The 14,468-nt window shown below is 39.8% G+C and overlaps 1 protein-coding gene across 1 annotated transcript in view; it reads right to left on the reverse strand.

Annotated features, from left to right (window-relative positions):
* LOC133212962 (chloride channel protein C-like) overlaps positions 1 to 14,468 on the reverse strand; it is a 76,045-nt gene that overhangs the window by 50,114 nt on the left and 11,463 nt on the right. Inside the window, exons 7-11 of the mRNA XM_061354836.1 lie at positions 12,020 to 12,214; positions 7,584 to 7,666; positions 3,109 to 3,209; positions 2,444 to 2,615; positions 416 to 587 (exon numbers count right to left, since the gene is read on the reverse strand). Coding sequence (XP_061210820.1) covers positions 416 to 587; positions 2,444 to 2,615; positions 3,109 to 3,209; positions 7,584 to 7,666; positions 12,020 to 12,214 — 723 coding nt within the window. The remainder of the gene's footprint in view (positions 1 to 415; positions 588 to 2,443; positions 2,616 to 3,108; positions 3,210 to 7,583; positions 7,667 to 12,019; positions 12,215 to 14,468) is intronic.

Below are 14,468 nucleotides of genomic sequence, written 5' to 3' on the forward strand. Positions count from 1 at the left end.
CCATCCAGAAGGACATATTCAGCCCCAACATAAAAAGGTGCCTTGCACCAGGCCCTCAGCCACCACAGAAGTCAATTCACATTTTTTGTAATCCAAGAAATGAAAGATAGTATATTCTGTTTTCTTGTTTGTAAATCACTGACACCATTACCATTTCTGTAACCCCAAAAATTAAAAAAAAAATAAATAAAATAGGAAAACAGATTTCTCAAAGCGTTATTTCCAAACTTACACTTCCCAAATAAAAGATCTCAGAAAAAGAGAAAAAAAACCTCCTCAGACAAGCTAGACATAGCCAGGCCAATAATTTATTTCTTTGTGGGTCAATGTGCATGGGACACCTGTGGTTCATTCAGCTGCAGCAGCAAAAGCTCAATTCAACCTTGGCCATGAAAATACCTGAAAACATACTTACCATTATCACAGTGAGGGAGATGGTTAGTCTTGACACACCACTGAAAAAGGAGGCAGCTCCAATGGCAGCAAAGAGACCTGGATCAATCCATGCTCCATATTCATTCGTTTGAACACCAAAAATGGAAACAAGGATCAAACCTATTATTCTGCCATATAAGGCTCCTGTGTACCTGTAGCGACAACAAATAGAGAAATCCTATTGCCAGTGACAGTGTTTTCTAAAAATGCTTCTAATATTCTGCTGATTCCAGATTAATTTTGTTATTTTCTGTAGTGACTCCTTTCCCAAAGAAAGCTCTAGCATCCTCCATTTGTATGAACATTTACTTATTGCCAGTCACTGGCATTAAACTCACAGATTTACCATACCTTGAAGAAAAAGGACTACCAGCATGTCTTAATGTCCTTCAAAGCCAAATGAGAATGAACTTTACATGAATACAGTTGAAAGTGTAGGTCACAGATACACACATTTGGATATTTCAGATAAAAAAGCATTCTAGAGATCCAGCCTTATATAATTTCTTAAAATTAAGTCTACCTGTGCCCCATATACCTGGTAAGTAAAATATTCTAACCATAAAACAAATGGGCAAATGGAGTAATAGGTATCAATGACCTACCCAAAGATAACTAGGAATGAAGCTGTGAAGAGAACCCAGGAGTCTACAAAACAGCCACATAGAATCATAGCATAGTTAGGGTTGGAAAGGACCTTAAGATCATCCAGTTCCAACCCCCCTGCCACAGGCAGGGACACCTCACACTAACCCATGTCACCCAAGACTCTGTCCAACCTGGCCTTGAACACCGCCAGTGATGGAGCATTCACAGCTTCCTTGGGCAACCTGGTGCAGTGCCTCACCACCCTTACAGTAAACAACTTCCTTGTCTCTAACCTGAACTTCCCCTGTTTAAGTCTGAAACCATATGCTACACTGAAAAGCAAACCCAATATTTAGGCATGTAATTGCTGGCATGATACATAGCATTTCATTCCATATGAAAGGAACTAAATGTACAGATTCAAGTATCAGCCAGTGAACTGTATTTGTACAGACATTCACCTTCCAGAAACGGTGATTCATTATTATTTATACAACAGCCAATATATGGTATATATAATCGGATTTGGGAAGCATCATCATGCACCGTAACACAACTTTTTTCCTATTTATTCATGCAATTGGTTTATTTTATTGATGGATGGAGTTCTAGTAATTCTAGAATGGCTGTAAAAAATGAGGTTATCTGGTCAGAAACGTGGGTTCTGGCTGAAAAATCTGCCTATCAGCCAAGTATGCCATGTTTCAGCAAACAATGACTATTACAAATTGATTTAAACAACAGTTTGGGGAGGGTAGAGGTGAGTACTCAGGGATAGGGCAAAGGCAGAAGGTTGTACATACAACTATTTATTTTATGATTATTATTTTTTTATTTGAATTGCATCAAGCTGGATGCAATTTCTCACTCTCCAGCCATGGAGTGTGAGAGTAAACCCACATTCCAGCCATGACTCCTTGCTTGCTGAACATTAAACCTCTCGGCATTACTGTAAGAGCTTTGCCTCAGTCTACCACAGCTTTCTAAAAGGTACAACAAAAGACCTAACTGCAGTTTTCTCCAAAGTCGAGGGTGTTGATGTCCAAGATTAAGATTCAGGCTATTATGTGTATAAGAAACAGACGAAAAGTCTGGATCTGAACCTGTATTTCTACAGTTACACATGGAGCCAGCAGCTGAGACTCTCTCTGGGTCCTCAAAGGATTCAAATGATCTGTGCTTGGAAGGTGCACAGTTTTGGCTATCATCCTTCCACAGCTATTCTCACATGATTTTTCTTCATTCTCTTCCATAATTTTAACATCTCTTTCCAAACAAACCATCCTGTTCCACCTATATAACCTCCTCCAAGCAATTACAGCTTTGATATTGCCAAGCCTTCAGATTTACAATTCAGGTTGCTGCTACTCAACATAGGCCTTGCATATAGAAAGCTCAAACCAAGATGGATGAAGCTTACAGCATAGGAATAACCACACCACTGGCAACAGCAGAACCTGCTGTCCAACAGCTGAGGATGAAATAAAATGCCAAAGCAGTGCAGAGGGATGAGTATCCAAATTCTTCATGAGTCCCACGTTTAAAAAGATACGTGATCCCTTGCTTCCCATTTTCAACTAGAAGCGCAGCAGCTGTAACACAGAGGAAGAGATGTGGAGAAATACAAAACGTTAAAAGGATCCTTTACAAAAATACAGTTTGTGGTAGCTGTCATTGGCCTAAACCTGACAAAAACACCAGCAGAATACATAGAGCAGCTAACTGGAGTTTACATGACAGCTTCAGCACCTGGGGCACTTTCAGGAAAAGAAGGAACATTTGTTCTGTCCAGTCTGGTCTGTGTGATGTTAATGTTGATCTAAGCAAGAAGAAATGGCAGCCATTTAAGCCATACAACCATACTACTTCAGCAGGGCTCCTTCCCCATTCCTTCAGAGATAACAACTCAGCAACTTCCCAGCATATTTTGCTCAAATAAATAATTTAGTTCTGATATATCCCTCAGAACGGAGCACAATGTTACTTTGAAGAAAACCCACATTATGAGTAAATATACTTGGAGATCACGTTAAGTTGCACAAAATCCCACTTGTTCCCAGGTATCAATCACTTAGCTCCCCTTACCTTGATTGAATGTTTGATTGGAATATCCGATTCCCTCTGGACCAATCCATGTGCTTGATGAACACCTATATGCTGAAATTTCCCTCTTGAACTGATTTATGCTTAAATATTAAAAACAAAACAAAAAATATTAAATGCATGAATATAACTTACCATAATGCCTGTATAGAATGTGTCTATTAGATATAAATGTAACATAAAACCCCTACTCTCACTTACATCTCCCAATTAAGTGGTTTTATTAACTAATAAATCTAGTTTACTAGATCAGTTTATTAATTATTCTACCAAACTAATAAATCTGGTTTATTAATGCTCATATTTTTTAACATCTGTTTAATATCTTTGTCAGTGACATGGACAGAGGGATCTAGTGCACCCTCAGCAAGTTTACCAGCACCACCAAGCTGTGTGGTGTGGTTGACACACCAGAGGGAAGGGATGACATCCAGAGGGACCTTGACAGGTTTGAAAGGTGGGTCAGTGCAAACCTTGTGAAGTAGTCTGGCTTGCTGATAATCTGTGCCAACACTTTCTGAAGTAAGTCTCTTGTAAAGGCTTTATTTTGGCCACCCAAAATAATTCTTAACATTTAATGTTTGAGAATTTTGGCCCTACAGGTTTGATGAACAACAGAGTGTCAACATTTTGTGTTTCCCATGATAGGCCTGGGAATGGAAAAGTTACATAAATCAACTCCCCTCTCTTGCTTTAGCTCTACCTTGTAAAAAGCTTCTACTGTGGTATTCAAAACCCAGAACAATTCACTTGTTTCCCTTCATGGTTTTTAGCAAACAGAAGGTTTGAGAGGTGGGCCCATGTGAACCTCATGAAGTTCAACCAGGCCAAGTGCAAGGTCCTGCTCAAGAGTTGGGGCAATCCCCAGCACAAATACAGACTCAGTGAAGAATGGATAGAGAGCATTCCTGAGGAGAAGGACTTGAGGGTATTGGTTGACAAGAAGCTCAGCAGGACTCAGCAGTGTGTGCTTGCAGCCCAGAAACCAGCCATGTCCTGGGCTGCATCAAAAGCAGCATGGCCAGCAGGTCAAGGGAGATGATTCTCTTCTCTGCTCTCATAAGACCCCACCTGCAGTACTGCATCCAGCTCTGGGGCCCCAACACAAAAGGGATTGTGGATATGTTGGAGTGAGTCCAGGGAAGGGTCACAAAAATGATCAGAGGGCTGGAGCACCTCTCCTGTGAACACAGGCTGGGGGAGCTGGGCTTGCTCAGCCTGGAGAAGAGAAAGCTCCAGTGAGACCTCAGAGCAGCTTTCAGTGCCTAAAGGGGCCTACAAGAGATCTAGAAAGGGGCTTCTCACAAGGGCAGGTAGTGACAGGACAAAGGGCAATGGCTTCAAACTGAAAGAAGGCAGAGTTAAAGGAAGAGGTTTTTTTACTGTGAGGGTACTGTTTCACTTTTCTGTGAGACATTGGAACAGGCTATCCAGAGAAGCTGTGGCTGCTCCATCCCAAGTGGGAGCAACCTGAGCTGAAAAGACTTAAAAGATTTTTTCTTCCACAGCAACACAGGCTATACCCAAACGACACCTAAAAAAAATGTTTGTCCAACACATTCTTAAAGCTCTCTTTCGGCAAATATTGTCACCAGCTATTTCAACATCTTGCAGTTTAGCGTACCGGTTATCATGCTGACCATGACCAGCCTTTCTGTATAGCACCACTATTCCTGGACACTTTCTCAATCTCTGGAGCAACTGCACTCTCCAAACAGCAGAACTGACTTCCTTCTTCCAGTTTGGAAAGCATCCAGAGTAGTTTGGATGTCACCACAACCTAAACTGTAACAATATGAACGCTGTTTCTGGAACAAAGAGCGGGAGCTCTGTGGTATTTGACCCACCTGATCCCCACTCAGAACTACAAGGAAAACTTAAAACGCAGCCAACATCTAGTGCAAGAAAATTTCTTCCAGAACCCCAATTGGCAGCCAAAGGAACACAAGATACTTCTAATCTTGTATTTGCTTTTTACATTAATCCAACCACTCAAACAGGAATATATTCCAAATACATAATGGTCAATAAAAATTAAAAAACTTCTTTGCTCCATCCTGCTTTAGAAGTCATATGATTGTACAACTCACTTATAGCGAAGTTTATACTTTGTCTTTACTCAAGTTCTATACTTACTGTCTTTAGTACCAGTAAAAGAGCGCACGCACAAAAGACAGCACATCTGAGAGGCAATTTGAAGCTTGCAGCAATGCCAAAATAACAGAGAGAGAAACAACAAAGGAAAGGGGGTTTTTACAATTAAAAGACTTTGTTGAGCAAGAAGAACAAAGCAGAGAATGGAGATGTAGGACTTGTTTGCACACAGGGTTTTGTACCACTAACTCTTTCTGTTTGAAATCAGTTTATTTGAGACAGATTTCTGCCTGGTGCCAATGGGAGGACTGCACTGCCACGCTCCATGCTGCAGGAACATGTGCTGTAATGAGACCTGCTAATGGAAGAAGCCCATCTCTTCTGTACCTCCTTCTCCTGCCTCCCCACTATCTCCTATTCCTCCTTTATCCAGGAATACCAAGGCCTGCTGGAAATGCTACAAAACACTACTGAAAGCACTGTTCCAATGTAAATCTAAGAGGATAAGCTATGCTAGAAGGAAACACTGTCACACTGTTATAGCCACATACAGCCTCACCTGGAGCGGCAGCCCTACTACTGTCATGGTTTAAAAGAAAAAAACGTACATTTCACCGAGCTGGATCAGTGCAAAAGCCAAAATTAAAACATCTTGAACTTTTTTTGTAATATAAATCTCACCGGATATTTGAAAGTAATGATGTGCCTGTTACTAATCTGCTGAATCTCCAAAGGTTAATGGCATATACCTGCCTCTGGAGCATTGAGTAAGAATCTCAGATTACTCTGAAATGAGCCAAATCTAAATGATCTTAACCAAAATCTCACAACTGCAATCATAGTTCCCTTTTAAATTTCTAAGAACAGGAGAACAGTGAACATGCTTCTTTTCCACATTTATTCTTGTATCTTATTACAAGCTTACTAGAGACATCATCACCACCTTCAACATCTGCATAGCCTTGAAAGTCCAGGACAATTTAGTGCTTAATTCTCTTCAGATCTCTTTAGATCTATTTTCAACAGGATGTACTCTTTATAACTTGTAGCCACACCAAATAAAAAATTGGCACTAAGGCCATTTAGCCTCTAGGCTGGATCAGACTGACTATTTTTGATTCAGACACAGACAAAAAAAGCCATGAAATTATTGTGGTTTCAGATGTTTTTCCTTTAAAGCAAAAATAGTTTTGTTTTGAAAAATAACATTTTGCAATAATTTAGTCCCTAAAATGAAAAAGGATGTCAGGATGAGGAAAAAGGATTTTTCTGTGGCAATCCAAATGGCCACATTTTGGATTAGTACTAAGTGACAAAGTTTGCTTTTATAAAGAATATTGTAAATACATATTATAGGAAACAATACTGAAGCAGGTATTGCATTTTGAATGACAGTCCAGAATTGGTGACAAGAATGGGAAAGTGTGTCTGCTTTCCATGCACTTAAATAAGCTGTTCAGAGTCCAGTCACCAGTGGCAAGTTACTCAGTATTTACAGCTCATATTATGCTATATATATATGACACTGCCCACTTGGAAGTAGGAATTCATATATTATACAAATTTATGAATTAGTAAATCCACAAGTTGATAGCAACCATTTGCAATTACTGTGAAAGTAAACTACCATTTACCTTAATCTGAGCAATTCTGTTTTGATTCCTCATGGATGTTTCTCGAGAAAGCTACTTGGACTGCAAAACCTATATCAAACTCAAGGAACTTTGCAACCGTGTCACCCATAAAAACCCTAGCCACTCTGCCACGTATTCCCTGCCTGCTTATTAACACAATATTTGTCATTTTAAGTACCTGGATTACAGTTTGTGCTGTAGTGACATAGTGTGTTACTTAATTGGTGTTCTTATATAGAGAACTGATCAAAGCATGTACTTCAGACAAGAGTAGCTGACTGAAGCTGAGAATAACAGGTTTTTCATCAGTTTGCAGTTCCACCTTTCCAATTAAAGCACAGTCTGTCTCTAGGTTTATATACACATCTACAGGCCTATATACATTTTAAAACAAAATTAGGATTTTAAGATGAAAAGGTGCTTGTGTGATACATACAGCCATGTTTCAGGCTCTCTTCATTTTTTAACTCCCTTTAGATTCTTACTTTTCCCTTTTATTTTCTTTATCTTGACGTGATGGCAAAAGCCTTTCACTGGAAAAGCTGAAGTGTGATTAAATTTCATTGATTAAAAGCTTGTGATTCTTGTCTCTACATGAATTCATTTTAAATATTCAGCTCTGATGCACCTTTGAATTTTTCCATCCTAAAGCCTTGTAGCAACTAACTGGGAGCAATGGTTAATAACTGTATTTACATAGACATGCTTTTGATGACTCTCACCACTTACATTTCAGAGTTGTTTCTCACACTTGCGACTGGAGTGCACGGAAAGAAATATGGTAAGTATACTGTAACAGTCGTCGTACATACCTGCAGGTAATTAAAATAGGTAAACAGACTACTGTGAGATGTACAAACAGACAAAAACAGAAAGAAAAGTGCCTAAAAACAGTAGTGCCAGAAGTTAACACAAGTAAATTGTCCTTCTGTCTTTCCCACATTTCCCAGGAGATCAGCATTTGCTCATAAGCAATGAATAAGGCTCAGATTCATCTCATTTAACTTCAGGGATTTGACTGTTGCAAGTAGATAACTGGCCTCCAACTTACGGAGGATGTTATGAAAGGACTAGCATTCAGTTAACCAACAGAAATAAGTTCCTAGGCATCCCAGCCATGCTGGACAGCTATAATGCCTAAAGCATATTACATGCTGTCCAGTAGAGACACAAATATTACAAACCAAATGGATAAAGAGATTTTGTCAGGTCCTTCTACTAGTTTTCCATATACCCATTTTGAAGTAAATATTGATAAAATCAAAACTGTTGCAAATAGAGCAAAGCAGAAGGCATTTTCACTGGCTGCTTTGCATTCACCAAAAGCAAAGTAAGTTTTTACATGAGAAACTGTATTTCAATTATGCATCTTTTTCAACATAACATAGTTAAATATAGCATAGTTACATTTCTTTCAAAACTAAGGTTATTTATCTTAATTGAGATAAACTTATATTTCTAAATAAATGAAGATACGCTTAAAAAAAAAGGTTTAGAAACAATTTCAGGAGGCATCCGAAGAAAAATTACTGGAACACCTAACTATAATCATAATACGTTTTCCAAGCACAAGGTTTCATGCACTCTGTGGATTGTTATAAAACAGCTCAGATAGCACATTTATAGAAACCCTCAAGCTGAGATTCAGCTGTGTGCAGTTGTGACGATTTGTCAGACAATCGTATCTTAAGCCTTTGTTTCCCTGCGTGTCAAAGATTATAAGCTTATGGGCAGAGCAAGAGATAGATGAAACTGGGAGTAGTTCAGTCTTCACAGAGCTTAGGTCAAGTTTTGTTTCTGAAAACTGCGCTTTGGGACAGTTCAAACCCAGGTCGAGTTTTTGCCAGAGGCCCAAAGTCCAAGGGGAGCTAGAAGGACGGCTAGCCTGGAGCCAGTGGCTACACATTTAAAGCAGTAGCCTATCTTCAGGGGAAAAAAAGCCCTCTCAAGCAACCTTCTAAAGTTCTGACAGCTCAATATATAAGTATATACCCCTGAATTGTCCACCCTCCCCATTGAAACACTGAGCTTTTGGAACAGAAGCATTAGTCAGTATGATTAAAAACATAGACAAAGAAAGATAGCTCTGCCAGATTCTTGGCAAAACATTATCTACACTGTGATTTCCTCACAGAGAGAAAGGTGATGAATTGAAGAGAAGCAAACACAGGCCAAGGGGCAGGAGGGCACTTAGGCAGACGGCTTCACCTAATCTATGGGCTGAAGATTAGATATTCAATTCCAGTCAAAGGAATGGTACTCCGGGTTATGTTGTGGGTGTGGAAGATACAGTGATGGGCTCCTTCCAAGTTTAAATGCAAACTGGTTTATACAAGATTATTTTTGGTTAAAGTCACTGTGACACGGTTTCTTTCAGTTGCCTGATTATGTGAGTTTATATAACAAATAAAATAAAAACCACAGAGAATTGTATGGGTTTCTATCAGATCAAACAGTTTCTTTCCTGCCGCCTTTTTGCCAAGTTATAATAAAATAAGGACTATGACCTGAGCAGGATCTTCCAGAGCTAATAAAAAGAAAAAACAGCCTGAATATGAGTTCATGCTACAAAGCTAATGCAAAAACACAGGTTGGTTTTTTTAAAAATTACAGGATTAGGGCAAAAAATATATCAACATAAAAGTTCTTGTAAGCACCACAGCCCTATAAAACACATGCTGTTCTCCTAGTTTCAGGTATGATCTGGCAAGGTGCTAACTGCTGCATGAACTTGTGGAGTCAGTAAGGCACCACTCCTAAACAACATGAAATAACTCTAAGGAGGCATTTTCTTTATGTCTGACACTAAATCTTTCTAGCTGTTCTTAAATTTAATCCTATACATCTCCTAACTGGGTCTTGCTGACTGATGTTGTGGCTTATTTGGAGGGGGGAATGTTCTGAAAAGTCATAAGGAACTGTTTGGGGTTTATGTGTTTAAGTAGTTTTTGTAATGCACTACGAGAAAGACAAGCCTTTCCCAACAGCAGGGGAAGCGGCTATCAAACACAGAGCACAGGGTCCAAATTGTTAGAACAATAATTGTTACAAAGCTGACCTCTCACAAACGGAGGTCCTTTGGAAAGCATAGAGTTTACACAGGACACACATGGGGCTCTACTCCTCATCCTGCTGGTCTGAAGGCTGGATTTTTGTTAGGATGTCTCATTGCAGTGCTCAGCAGCACAAAGTCCTGAATCTATTGTAAGACCTTGAAGCAAACTTTTAGCACAACAAAAGAAGGCTGGGTAGCAGCAAGGCACGCCCTAGATCTAAGAAAACCCGTTTTCTCTACCTAAGCTTACCCACTCTTTCAAACGTGGCAGCAAAAAAGCTTCAAGTGAGCCTCCTCATGGTGTCTCCCCCCTCAGCGAGCTCCTGAACAGACCCGGCTGCAGGCTGAAAAGCCAACATCCTGCCGCTAAGAGGAGCCCAAATCCAGTTGTCATCGACGGCACGGACCTGCCCCAGCATAACCCCTTCAACGTGGATCCCTCCTCCTTCTGCCCATTTCTCTCCACCCGGAGGTCAGATTTCACCCCTGATGTGCCAGCAGAGAACCCAGTAAACAGACTGCTGCTCCGAGCAATGAGCAGGACTAGGCAGAGGAGGAGCTGGACTGCCACAGCATACATAGCTTTGAGGACCAAATGAAATGCACTCCTTCTGATCCTATGGAGAAGAAAATAGTGCAGCCTATGGGAAACATGCACATATCTGGACCAATTTGTGGAGAGTTTGCAGAGACTTGACCATGTCCCTCGACCTATGGCTATTCACACTTTCCGCTCCAAAAGCTTCCCATGTTATATTTAAAATACTGTTTTCCACCTAGTATCATTCAGGTCACTGATGCAAACCATGACTGCTTTTTCCTGAAAATTATGTATTTCTGATGGCTCAGAGTAGAGGATGCTGAAGGCATGTCTGGGCTGATGGGCAGTGAGCATCTGTATGGCCACCCACTGGTCTACAACTGAGCAACCCTCTCTCCAGGAGGGAGGGAAGAGAAAGCCAACAATAGTATATATATAAAAACATATATGGCATACATAAAACATAGTGGCAAGTCTGCCTAAAAGAGGGCAGAAGAAAAGGGCATGCAGCAATTTCCCTAAAGAAAGGTCATCTCAACATTTAAAAGTTCTGAAGGAGCCCAGAAACACTTCCTCAAAAATGGTGGGGAAAAAAGGAAAATTATGATAAGCAGGTATTCACCAGAGAAACTTGCAGGGAAACCAAAATTTGCAGTAGAAAAGCTTTGAAGTTTTATTTTTCCACATTTAACAACATATTTAAGTTATAACCAAAGCATAATTTTGAAAATTGTGAAAATGTGCAAAATACAGGAGCCTTGTGTCTATACCCTGCATTCCAATGGCATGACTCTTCTCAAAGTCATACAATGCCAAATGGAAACTCCAAAGCCATTATGTCTTATCATATCAGGATATCTGAGGCTTCAGGCTGACCTCCATCAGTAACAGGGATAACTGACTCCAGATACATAGTTAGCTCCAAAAAGTTTTCTGTACCTATCCTTAACTTTTAAACCCTATGTAACACTTATTCTTCATGCATCTGTTCTTCTTAAAGATATCCTGTGTGGTCTTCAGGCAAAAAATGCATATAATTATGGTAATGGTTTCCTAATCGTTCTTTCCAATGTAATTGCTGAAACAGCGCCCAGGTACAGAGGTGTCTGCCTGGTTCTGCTGCATGAGCAAGCTGCGTGTGGTAATAAGAGAATCAATCACTAGCAAGGATGAGTGAAAATGGAGAAAAATGGATGAAATCTACCTGTGACAGCTCTCCATAGACTGCAAATAAATGAAAAAGCACACCAACGTAACTGCTACATGTCACTAAGCTGATGTAGTATCATCAGAGTAGAGCAGGAGTAGGAGAGCAACTTACAGGCAAAATACTTCAAGCATTAAAACACAAAACAAAACACCAAACCAAAACATATCTTCCCATTCTTTTATACCCACCAGCATTGAATACCTATATGTACATCGTAAATTCATGCGTTTGCTGTAATCTGTTGCACATTATCAAGTACCAGCAGGTCAGATTCACGTTTCTATCCAGTCAATTTATGACCTGCCTTCATTAGCCACCGTAAATGTGATCTAATCAAGAGAAACACAGTTTTTACTTACAAGGATGAGCACAGTTTCCAACAGCTTGCTTGTTTTTCTAAGGGATAATTTTGGAATTGAATTAAAGAACTGCATACGTAATTTATTAATCTTCATATTCAGGGAAACAAAGAGAGCTCCCAGAAGACCTCCAAGCATTCCAAGGAGGATGGTTGGAATGAAGGCCAAGACATTCAAATCCAGCAAGTTCTTAACCTGAGTCAAAGAAAGGAGAAAAACATGTTCTGAGCATCCTGCCAGACATGAAATATCGCACCCTCTCTTACAAAACCTGACACCACAAAGTAATTTCCATACAGGAAATAAACCTTTCCTTGTGGTTTAGGCAGCTCAGCTAATTAGTTTAAAGCTGATCTCATGAGGGGCAGTGTATTCTTCTCGCGCACCTCACAGGAGTGGAACCAGCAGGTAGACACTAGTGTTGGCACACATACAGAAACATTTATGATGCACTGTGCTACCACTAGCACTCAGTTCTTCAAGTTACATCCAAATAACTTGAGATAATGGTCTTAATGAACACTGAAAAGAGCTGCTGAACCAGAGCTTTGTTCACTGTTAATTTATTGTCAACTTGCATTCATGTGCATTTAGATCATTTATAAGTAAATTTACTTAAATAAAACTGTGAAAATTGATGCTGATCTGGAACAACTTGCAGCAACAAATCACAAATGCAGACTATAATCTGGCAGCTGGAATAGTAATTGAATTTTCTTCTTGATTCCTCAACAAGCAGCAAGGATGAAAGCAATATCATGTTTTAATTTTGTCTTCCAGCCAACATGAAGGGGTCAACAGATTGGTGGCAATCTATTAAAAGCTGTGAGGATATTATTTCCTTAGCTCAAGGTAAGAATTACACAGCTTTTTGACAAGATTAGGATCTGGACAGAGTAAGAGATCACAGAATGCTCAAAAAGCTATCTGGCAAGAACATGTAAAGGGTTGCCTGCAAAAAACCTGGTATAATCTTCGGCACAGTGGATAGGAGAAACTGTTAGCCTCCCTTACATTGTTTGAGCAAGTGCACAGGCCCTCTTACTGTTCACACTCTTTTTTTTCTTCCTCCTCATCTCCTTCTTAACCCTAAATTTTATTCTTGTTCTTGCTACAACTACCCTAGACTTTAACAAATCCACCAGGTGGCTGTACTGAACACTCATGGTATTTCCTGAGATGAGGAATGCCAGGGTCAAAACCCAACCAGGCTTAAAGAGCTGGTCCATAGGTTGTTGCAGACTGAGAAACCAGGTCTGGAAGAGGAAGAGTCCCAGAAGCCATTCCCAGGCAAAAAAAGCCCAACACCTGAAGGGCACACTCACAGGAAGTAGGAAGAGAATTAAGGTGTATCATGCCTTACAATTAGGACTACAACCATCACATATGTAGGTATTCTATGTACTAAACCAAACTTTAATAATGCTATTTTCACCAACAGCTGCAACAAAATCCATCTTTTTCCAAAGGTTTTAGAGAGACCCAGTGTTTAGGAAGTTGAAATTCAGAGAGAAGTAGCTTAACTTGAAGTAGTAAAATTCTATTCAAGGCCAGATTCAAACATCTTGCATTATATTCTACTTAATTCCAATCCATTAAAACTAAAAAGGGATATACATGGGTTTATTGTTTTCTCTCCCTAACTCCACTTTTCCTAAGGGAAAGATATACTGAGATCTCTGTTTTAAATTAACACATGCACATTGTACTGCATGTGTGTGGCAACGGAGGTACAGTTGAGTGAGGGTTCTACATGGTGGAAATGAAAGGTGGCACAGTGTACTGTTTGGCTTTGTGATAGTATCAACCACAGAGTTTGGCCAGTCATCAAGAAAAATCTGTTACCTACAGAGCGAGTTTCACCTTTACAATTAATCTATGTAAAAATGAAGTGAACTTTCCTGAAAACCTCATGCTCTGGAGTATCATAAATTCCCCTTGTAACATAATGCCAGGTAGAATGAAACTAAAGAAAACAAATAGTTTTGTTAAGAAACATAACCCACAAGCTTTCAACTCGGAGTTAATCCAGTGTAAACTGTACTGGTTAACACCAGAAACATCAAAGCAAAATTTCCCCCGAGAAAAACATTCAGTGAAATGGAAATGTTTCTAGTTATCTATCACATTGAGAGCCAAAACTATTGAACCCTGCCAGAAGTCATGTTGATAATAATTTTAGCTAGTTTTTCCCTCTAATGACACTATGAGAAGATAGAAGGAAACAGAATCCACTGCTGTTTTCAGAAAACATCCTGAAAGGAGTCTTAAAAGAGCAATGCTTTTTGTAATACAATTGACGTGAATCCACTCTCCCCTGTGCATGCAGCTGTGCATTACACAACAGTTTGGCTTCAGCAATGAATCTGGCTTCAGAAGGCCTGACCTCTTCCCTGTCCATGCAGTCTCACCTTTCTGCCACACAATTTTATCTTCTTGGTTGTGTCAC

Source organism: Neopsephotus bourkii, unplaced genomic scaffold (assembly GCF_033783945.1).
Source record: "Neopsephotus bourkii isolate Nb327-2 ecotype Australia unplaced genomic scaffold, CSIRO-AGI_Nbou_v1 NB_753, whole genome shotgun sequence".
Classification (NCBI taxonomy): Eukaryota; Metazoa; Chordata; class Aves; order Psittaciformes; family Psittacidae; genus Neopsephotus; species Neopsephotus bourkii.